Source organism: Abramis brama (assembly GCF_963993115.1).
Source record: "Abramis brama genome assembly, chromosome: 10".
In the NCBI taxonomy this organism is placed as follows: Eukaryota; Metazoa; Chordata; class Actinopteri; order Cypriniformes; family Leuciscidae; genus Abramis; species Abramis brama.
The window spans coordinates 6,643,888-6,654,544 of record NC_139972.1 but is presented as its reverse complement, the minus strand read 5'-3'; the positions used below and the strand labels follow the sequence as shown (position 1 = coordinate 6,654,544).

Here is a 10,657-nt window from a genome sequence, read left to right as displayed (position 1 = left end):
AAATAGTGATGTCCCAAAAGCTTGCTAGGGGTTCACAGATCTACATAAATGTGCATTTTAATATATTGGAAGGCCAAATACATGTCAGTAGGTAGTAGCATTCATTTGTTAGTACCTGCTCTTCTTCTCTTCTCCATCATCTAATCTCTTTCTTTGTCTCTCAGTCTCCTTATTATGCCTTGTATCTCTTCCCTTCCCAATGCTGAGCTTTGACTGATACTGTCTTATCGTCTGTCAGTGAAGAAGGTAAACAAAGCTGATAGCTATTTGTTTCATGAATCATTACGTACATTTACTGAAGGCTAAGGTAGGGGGAGACCGGGGACAGTTGCAACATGGGGATGGTTGCAACATGTCATTTTTCTCCAATCAGACACAAGCTAGAGCTGTGCTAGAGCTACAAGCTGCACTCATACTGCACATGCACATGCACAGTTAGACCCTCCCCCGACTAAGAAGACAGTAGACATATTCAACATCTGCTGCTGCATTTATTGAACAAAACTTGTTTTGGAGGTATGAAAGTAAATTTTTTCATGAGATATATTTTTTGTCATACTGTCCAGACATTTTGTATGAATTAATCAAAACTTACTTAGTTTGAATTATTGTTTTGTTGACTTCTAAGTGACATGGTTAGCATGTGTCAAAGTCAGTGTCTAGCAGGCGTATGATGTTCTGTCATGGCTGATAGGGTTGGGGACGGTTGCAACAAGTTATAAATTGCATTTTTAATAAAGGTTTGTTGCATTGCAAATTGTTCAATTCTTCCTGTCTGACACTGAAATATGGAGAGATTGAATAGCATCTGTAACACCTGCACACTGAATCTATGTAGGCCTATGTTCTACACATAAACAAAACAAACTCAATAACTGTTATTTGATAAATATGACTAAATAAATAAATTATAGGCTACAATAATATTATTGAAATAAATAATACTATAATATTATAGTAGGCCTAAAACAGTTAATATTTTCAGAATTCTATGCTCATTGAGACAAAAAGCTAAAATTAATTAGAGAAATTTAAGGTATTTTTAACGTGTTGCAATCGTCCCTGGGTTGTGTTGCAACCGTCCCCTGGGTCGGGGTCAGTTGCAACATCTGACTTCTTCCATTCAAATAAATACTGTGAACGATATGTCATATATAATCATCTTTAAATGGTATGGGTAATTAGCAGACAGATGCAAGTTTAATATATACAAATTTGGTTGGTCTAGTCCAAATAGTCTCTGAGTAACTGAGAGAAATGCAAAAAGTGTTGCAACTGTCCCCGGTCTCCCCTACACAATATGTGCACATTCATTATGCCTAATATGATGAAAAGGGCTTTGTTAATGTTTCTTGTCTTGTCACATTGACAGTTTTTTTTCTTCACATTTTTACATTTTACATTGACAAATTGCATGAATCACGCAAATTAAAGGCTATTTTTAATTCAAAATTCCAAAATTAGACAAAGGTTTATTAGTTTGCACCCATTATTATTTATGTCGGTCTTTTAACATTTCTATCATAAAACAGTAGTCAAATATTAATGTTTAGTTTATCTACTTGCATCTTATCTCGTACTTTATAACCGTTGTCACTCAGTCTGGAATTCTCAGCAGCTTCTGTGAACAATAAGCCCCGCCTACTTTGATTTGATTGGTCATCTCAACCCTGTTGACAGTGACGAGCGCTGTTAGACTGCGGAGCTCAGATGAGAAGGACGAGTATCCTGGCGTCGTTCAATATCCTTGCAGAACCATAGTAGAGTTAAGATCTGGCAATTATTTCATGGCCTTTATTATATACTACTACTATTATATATACAAAAATGTCGAGGTCCGGACCTCATTGGTGAGTATACGGCCCTAGAAGAGACTGAAATTATCTTAAAATCTCTTGCGACGTGACGTCAGTTTTTTGTCTGTCTTTCTCCGGCTCTGACTGACGCACTGCGCATGCGCTTAATGTTTGTTTGCATTCACTGCACGTAATATACACATGTAAACTAATATGCGCTTTGAATTGCAAAGTTTATGGTTCATATAAACAGAGCTTTCAAATGTACTATTTGTTACTAAGATGCCTTAACGACCGTGTAAGAGTTTGAATGAAGGACAATTGTATTTTCGCTGGATGCTGGATATTTTCAGTCAGTGTGTTGTTGCCACACGTGAAAGATGACATGAACCAGCTTGAGATATGAGGTATTTAACTACTAATTAACACATTATGTGCTCAAGTTTAGTGTTAATATGTAATAAACACGGAATCTTCTTAGTTCCTAATGTAAGAATTGATGTTAACCTTGATTAACAATATTAATAATGGTCCATAATGTAGAGCTAGCCTATAATAGGCTAGTGCTAGGCTAAGGCTAAAGCTAGAGCTGAATTTAGTCTTTAATTTGATTAGTGTGTGTGTATATATATATATATATATATATATATATATATATATATATATATACACTAATCACACACACTCACACAGAGTATGCTTATATGCACATACATGCTGGCTAGTTACTGATTTACTGTAATCTGGATAACGCATTACAAGATTCCAAAAATTAAGTAGTAGTTAATTTATTTGAATAGAAAAAAGCAGTAGTTAATTGAGTAGAGTTTTCTCAGCATTTATTGTTAAACACACATTAATTATTTGAATTATATCACCCAGTCAGTCATTTAACCATGTATTACTGTCTCTGAAAGGCTTTTGTCTCTCAAACACATTAAAATGTACAAATTCACATCATTTTATTTGTATGCAATGCAGGGATTCCCCCTTTTCTTTCTCTTTTTTTTCTTCTTTTTCTTTTTTCTTTTTGTCAGTTAAACCTCTTTGTCGTAATAGTTGAAGATTACCCTGAGATTTTAAGCAAACATGTTAGGTCAACAATACAATTAAGACAATGATAATAATAATAGATAAATTAAATTAAGTTAAATGTACAATATGTAAGATTTTTGTAATAAAATATCCAAAGATCACTTGCACAGTGTGATATATTTCCTGCAGTTGTGTACTTACAATATCCCAAAAGTTCCCAAAGATTTTTAATTTCAGAGTAATTCCGATTTTAAATAATGGCTCGTCCTGGTTCACTTGTCGCCTGTCAATGGCGTAATATCCGCGTTATCCCTGGTTTCCGCTAGTACTGCCATAGTAACCATGGTGACAGACGTGGACAACTGCGTTATGTCTAGCGGCACGCTCACGCTTTTGTTGTTTCATTCAAACATTATGGACCATGGCAAGCAGACTTTGGGACAAAAGGAGAACTAAAACAAGGATCAATATCAGCGTGCCGTTTTTGAGATGCTCCACGTCCGCGACTAACTTCAACTTGGCGAGATGCCGTTTTTACATGTACTTATTAGACAGGTGAGCAAATGCACATAAAACTAATCAATGTTATATAGCTCAACATGATGAAATGTTAGAATATGATCTGTATGTTATTCTAATGTTGATCTAGCGTACTGCTAGTCTCATACAGCCAACAAACGAACACACAGAATAACATTATAACTTTCAACACACTCAAATGCAGTTTAGTATGACACTGTAACGTTAGACCAAGTGAAACAGCGCTGCGTTAAATAAACTGACCTGTGTGAGTAGTAATTCAGCACTTGCGTGTAGTTCGGTAGAATGAAATATCCTTTTTCCTTTATATCCGCGGGACGGGCGTGTGCCGCTGATACCTGTCTCTCATTAGCACTCGCGCCCTGCTTCATACCACAGTCATGTTAAAAACATCAATGTATTCACTCATCCATAAACATTATTAGATCCATCAGCATGACGACAAGTTCCATAATTCCGGTTATGCGTCATCAATCTACGCCTTTGTTATTGTAAGAGGTTAGCGACTCCTAGCTGCGAAAAAAAAATACATATTGTAGCTTTAATGGATTTTTGATGTTGGTTAATGGTCACATGACATGCAGGTACACAAATAATATATTTAATCATTTTTACTAAGTGTTTTTATTTTTAAATTATTACATTTAATTAAAAAATGTTGGGTTGAGACTTTTGACATAATGACGCTGGGTTGATTCAACCCAATTTTGGTTGAAAATCGTTCTTAATCTGTAACACAACGCTACTGGGTTGGGAACGCGGATGTGAAAGGGAACATGCATTTCACGGTAACAACACGGACGACACCAGTGAGAGAAGCCATTTTACGCCATTTTCTCAGCGTCTTCAGGTGGAAGCAAGTGGTTTATGGTAAGTGAAGATGATAAATTAAAGTCCTTATCAATTGTTTTTGATTAAGATTATGTTGAGGTTTCTTGGAATGCGGAAAAAGCAAGAAAAGAGCTTTATAGGAATATTCGTGGTTTTAACAACTTAGGTCTCTTTTATTGAACTGAAGAGACACTTTTAATATAGTGGGTTTCTTATGTCATGTTTACAAGTTTTTTTTTTTTTAAGTGTGTTGATTGAGGGTTATCAACAGATTTACATTTAATTATTTTTATTAACCGGAATGTAATGAATTTAGTTTCCCTTGAAGAAAAGAAATAGCAATATGTAAAAAAAAGGTTGAATTATTTGAATACTGCTGTAGTGATAATTGCTAAAATTAATGTTTTGCATGTAATATTTCAGACTTGTTGCGCATTGTGTGTTCATTTTGCCTGCGCCGGGAGTAATTGACACTTGAGGATTTTCTCAGCTTCTTCAGAACAGAGGAAAAGACGGTTTATGGTAAGGAAAGGTTAAAATTCCTCGTCGTTATCAATTGTTTTTTAATTAAGGGTAAAACCATGTTTGTTTTCTTGTAGTTGTACAAAGCCAGAGACCTAGGATTGCTTCATTATTCTGAGTTTATATGAGTTTATTTTTAGAAAATGTTTCTTTCTGTTGTCTCCTGCCTGTTTACTTTAGTGCTGGGCAATGATTAACCGCGATTAATCGCATCCAAAGTAAAAGTTTGTGTTTACATAATATATGTGTGGGTACTGTGTATAACTATTTTGTATATATAAATATACATGAATGTATATATTTAAGCAATATGTGCATGTATACACTGAATATATATTTATACATAATTTATATTATACATAAATATTTTATATATAAATTACACATTTTTCTTAAATATATACATGGATATGTGTGTATATACAAAATAATTATACACCGTACACACACATGTATTATTTAAACACAAACTTTTATTCTGGATACGATTGATCACGATTAATCGTTGCCCAGCACTAATTTTTATGCAACAGTATACCTTCTTTTTCACATTATATATTAAATCATTGATGTCCGTGTTATTCATTGCAGAACTCAAACCCACTTTGGAGAGGAGTCATCTTTCTTGGTCTTCCATTTCTTAAAGGAACAGTTCACACAAAAAGAATTTACTCGCCATCATCACATTCCAAACACACAAGACTTTTGTCCACGTTCGGAACACAATTGAAGATATTTTTAATATTATCATCATTTTTTTGTTGATCCATTTACAGTCTAGATCAGTGGTTGAGATCCTATGGCTCGCGAGCCACACCTGGCTCTTTGGCAAAAATCATGTGGCTCGCAAGGTCTCTCACCCTTTATCAACGGGTGCTTTGCTGTGTTAAGAGACATTTCGAAACATTTCACCCGCTGGTACTTTCACTTTTGCCGCAGAGACCCTTTATGTCCTATAAATGTGTCTTATTTTTGATAATCTGCGCAGATTTCAGTTGATGATTCTTATTAATAACAAAACATGAATGAATGAGACAGAAAAGAGCATTTTATACTTTATATTGAAAATAAATATTAAAAGCGCGATAAGTCGAGAAAGAGAACTGAATTTTACTGACAGGATGCTGTGCGCGTGTAACCAAGGTTACTAATGCTCATATCAAACCTATGAGAAAAAAAAGACAAAAGTAAGATTTACTATTTAGTATTTTATTACTTATATGTTTAAGATGTTTATTTATAGCACATTTCATACACATAGTGCTTTACATAGTCAAGGAATTATAATAATGATAAAATAATCACAACATATGCATAAGTAATACACAAGCCTGCATCCAAGGACCTGCTGTCCCAAACTCATGTCTGAGTGCGTGTGTAAACTCACTTCCCAATTCTCTCAACTCTTCCAACCAGACAGCCCTAACCAAAAAATAAACAAAATCGTAACCAAAATAAAAACAAGGATAATTAAACCCGTTATAAAAAGAATGAAAAGAATAAAAAGATGATACATAGATGACATAAAGTGCAATCAGTCAGATGTTCTGTGGCACAGTGCTCATTCAGTAAATTCACAGCTAAACATATTTGTTTTGAGTCTGGATTTGAATGCAATATGCAAAAAAAAGTCTAATTTGGTCTTAAATGCAGGTTATATTCATCAATGTTAACTGAACTGTTAAAAACAATTTAACTGTAAACTGTGTGGGTGTTGATTTGCAATATTTTCTTCATGCGCACATTGTTACGTTTTACTGTGTTAACAGTTTTTAATAAATTTGTACCTTTTGATAGTCATTCTGTGTGTGTAAAAGTGTTTTTATAATGTATAAGATGGTTCCACTTTATTTTGATAGTCCACTTTAGATATTCTACTAACTATAAGTAACTTTGCAACTACATGTCAACTAACTCTCATTAGAGTATTAGTAGACTGTTAGGTTAGGGTTAGGTGTTAGGGTTCGGGTTAGTATAAAAAGTTGACTTGTAGTTGCCAAGTTACTTAAGCCCCTTTCACACAGCGCGTTGATCCCGGGAAATTGCCAGGAAATTGCCAGAGTGCCTTCTGTGTGAACGCAAACACATCCTGGGATTGATGCTAGGGTTGGGGACTTTGTATCAGTCCCAGAACACGCCCTGTGTGAACAAAAGCTGTAATCAATGCCGTAAGGTGTGTGTCGTAGTGATGACGCTGAATCTGGGATCGTTCGCCAGCTAGTGAAATGGTATGTAATGCGCTAGCTTATGATCGAATTAGAAAAAAAATGCACTAGCGAGAGAGAAATCGCTTAAGGCGCTGGAGACATTATATGTCACATCTATGTCACGGTTCTTTACGGGATGTGGGTGAATGCACGCACAGATTCTGGAAAATTACTGGCAGTGTTCATTTTCATTTTAATCCAGCAATGTAGTAATATTTATATATAACACAAACACAAAGATGAACTTGCTTCTTTCATGATGTGTTATATAGTAAAAATATATAGCCTTACTCTGTACAGCAAATATGTACAGTTAACATTGTTCCACATTACATCATTCTAACAACTTAATGTTTTAATATGTTTCAGACCAGATGGAAGTGAAAGAGCAAAGACAAGAACTGAAGTGAAATTTCAAAGGTAATGATGCTGTAGTTTGTTTCAGTCTGTTGACACCAATAAAATGAGCTTAATGTGCCAATTTACAGAAGATCTCAGACATCACCATAATGAATGAGCTGAAAACAGGGAACTTTCCGTACGGCTTTTCAGCAGCAGTTTAACATGATGACTTTGTACTTTTAAAAAGCAGATTGGATAAAAATTCACACCTGCAGTGAAGCCCCTCCCACAACAATTCACCAATAAATACTGGGAATATTCCCATCATCCTACAAGAGAAGGACAAACTCCAGGAGTAGCAGCTGAAATCTGTGTGACTGTTAAAGATGGAGTTTATTAAAGTGGAGATTGAAGACATGAGTGATCCAGAACCATCAGGAATAAAACATGAAGATATTGAGGAACAAATAGGTTGGTGTCCATTCTTGATTCTTCATTGTTGACTGCTTTGGTAGATGTGAATTAATAAGCAGTATATGGATGATAAATGATGGAGAAATACATCTAATTGATCATTACCTTTTTATCATAACTAGAGGTCGACCGATAGTGGATTTTACCGATACCGATAAGTAAGTTTGACTGTACTTGCAGATAACCGATTAATCAACCAATATTTTTTTTTTAAATGGATACTGGATAAAAAACAAACACAACACTCCAAGTAAAACTGAAAGTACTAAATTAAATAAATATATAAATATGCATGTATTAAAATGAAAAGTTCTATGGAACTAATTCTACAGAAAATAATGTAAACATTAAAATATTACAGGTCAAATGTGTGTTTCTTTAGCTATAACCTAGAAACATACGTAACACTGTGCAAGTCCCATTTGTTAACAAGGATGTATTAGCTAGCTTTCATGAACTATATTATGCAATGTACATTTTTACAGCATGTATTAATATTTGAGCAATTCAATTGTAGCTTGATCATTCATGTTAGTTCATAGTACATTAACTAAGGTTAACAGATAAAATAAAAATGTATTTACTACTTAAAATGTAGGCTATTAGTAAATGTTGAAATTAACAAAATAACAAAGAACAATACTTCTACAACATTTATTAACCTTAGTTAATGCTAAAAATGTAGACCTATATTACATGTATAGTCTCTCACTTTATTTGCTTCAATTTTAGAACACTTGAAGATTATCTAATCAAAATAACAATATGTATTGTAGTGCTAAAAAAATAACTGAAATCGAATGTGTTTCTGATTTGTTTCTGACGGCTACATGAACGTATTAATGTTGAGAAAGCAATCACGTCACTAGCTTTAAATATGCAACTTCGCCAGCTAATGAATGCATAAAAGTGACCAGCTGGATATAAACTAATGGAAATAGATGGTAACATTAGCGACATTAAACATTTGGGTCAGGTTTGCGTGTGTTTTTATCATATTCTTTTAACCGCTTGAGGTACTACTAATGTTAATCCTCTCAGCCTCGACGGCAGACATACTTCTGTTCTTTCTCTGCAAACGCAGCATCTAGTCAACAAATGAATTACTTTATAATGAAATGGCAACATGTACTTTAGTGCTCTGTATTCATACCGTTTCACTGTCTGTGTTTTAAATGCGCATCTGAAGTGTCAGCGCTCTCCATTAAGCGCGTTCTCTCCATGCAGCGCACAGCTTCACCTGATAAAATAAACAACTTGAGGTGCCAGTGATAGTTTTATTTGGCCTCTAGATGGCACTCTTGTTCTGTGTAATGACAGCGCACCCTTCTCAGCCGCTCCAGCAACGGACGCAAACCGGAAAAACTATTGGTCTGGATTTTTGTCGATAACTGATAAACTGGTATATCGGCAAAACCGATGAATCGGTCGATCTCTAAATTACAACCATATTTTAACTATATTAACAAGTGAATGATAGAACAAACCTTTGCCACATGAAAGATCTGAAACCTGATATATGTTGTTTTTTGCTATTAAATAAGGGTTCACTTGAACTTATTTTAACTTGATGTGTATTTTAGACCAGGTGGAAGTGAAAGAGCAAAGACAAGAACTGAATGAAGAGGAGGAGGAACATCATTTCTTTATAACTCAAAGAGCAAAAGCCAAAAAAACCCACACCTGCTCTCAGTGTGGAAAGATTTTCCAACAAAAAGGAAACCTTCAGGCACACTTAAGAATTCACAATGGTGAGAAACCGTATACATGTCCTCAGTGTGGAAAGAGTTTCACACAAAAAGGATATCTTAAGACACACTTAATAATGCATTCTGGAGAGAAACCACATGCATGCCCTCATTGTGAAAAGAGTTTCGTACAAAAAGGATACCTTAAGATACACATGAGAATTCATACTGGAGAGAAACCGTATACGTGCCCTCAGTGTGAAAAGAGTTTCATACAAAAAGGAGACCTTAGAACACACATGAGAATTCACACTGGAGAGAAACCGTATACATGCACTCAGTGTGGAAAGAGTTACACATATTCATCTGATCTCAGAATTCATCTGCTCCGTCACTCTGGAGAAAAACCATTTATCTGTGATCAGTGTGGTAAAGAGTTTATTTCATCAACACATCTAAATAAACACCTGAATGTTCATTCAGATGAGACGCCTCAATTGTGTACTCTGTGTGGAAAGAGTTTTGCAAGGCCAGAAGGATTTAAACGGCACCAGAAAATGCATAATGAAGTGAGAGATCATGTGTGTTGTGATTGTGGGAAGGGATTTACTACATCTAGTCATCTGAAACAGCATCAAAGAATTCATACTGGAGAAAGACCTTATAAGTGCTCATATTGTGACAAGAGTTTCACTCAGTCTGCAAACCTGAAATCACATGAGCGACTTCATACTGGAGAGAAGCCGTACCACTGTACTTAAAGTGAGAAGAGTTTCACCCAATCAAAGAATCATCCAAGTAAACAAAATCAATCAAATCAAATAATCAAAACGTCCAAGGAAATCATGTGAGATTCACATTAAGTAAATGTGTAGTTAGTTAACTAATAAACAATGAAATTTGTTGGAGAAAAAAAAATTATTGAAAATTATTGAATTATTCTTTGAACATTTATTTAAAGAAATATCAAATCAAAGTTGTTGTTTTACTTTTGTTTGTTACATAAAACCTGCAATTTCATAAACAATGTATTAAAAAGTCTACACATTTCTCTGCAATATAATAGTATTTTATGTGCGTCTATAACTGTCTATAAGCTCTGTACAATAAAACAAAATGACCATTTCACTGACAATGTGTGATTTTGTGAGAAAAAGTTATCTACAGATCCAATCAGATAAAGCAAATGTATAGTGAAATAAACCTGTTCTATGGTGTTAGT

The 10,657-nt window shown here is 34.6% G+C and overlaps 1 protein-coding gene across 6 annotated transcripts; it reads left to right on the top strand.

Moving 5' to 3' along the window:
- Nucleotides 1-434: 434 nt before the first annotated feature.
- LOC311090783 (uncharacterized protein) lies at nucleotides 435-10,560 on the top strand. 6 transcript variants are annotated; one of them, XM_084126298.1, is made up of 4 exons: nucleotides 435-516; nucleotides 7,301-7,351; nucleotides 7,524-7,744; nucleotides 9,331-10,560. In XM_084126298.1, the coding sequence occupies exons 3-4, from the start codon at nucleotides 7,660-7,662 to the stop codon at nucleotides 10,194-10,196; spliced, it is 951 nt and encodes a 316-aa protein (XP_083982424.1). In that variant the 5' UTR covers nucleotides 435-516; nucleotides 7,301-7,351; nucleotides 7,524-7,659; the 3' UTR covers nucleotides 10,197-10,560. The 6 variants fall into 6 exon arrangements, with proteins under 6 accessions (XP_083982424.1, XP_083982420.1, XP_083982423.1 ...); XM_084126294.1 differs by having other exon boundaries at nucleotides 7,521-7,744; XM_084126297.1 differs by lacking the exon at nucleotides 435-516 and adding an exon at nucleotides 1,580-1,850.
- Nucleotides 10,561-10,657: the final 97 nt, after the last annotated feature.

What these genes read in the sequence shown, in the direction of transcription:
- LOC311090783 (XM_084126298.1), top strand. Translation starts at nt 7,660, where the DNA reads ATGGAGTTTATTAAAGTGGAGATTGAAGACATGAGTGATCCAGAACCA. An exon ending in AGATATTGAGGAACAAATAG is followed by an intron (nt 7,745 to 9,330) that starts GTTGGTGTCCAT and finishes TGTGTATTTTAG; the next exon opens with ACCAGGTGGAAGTGAAAGAG.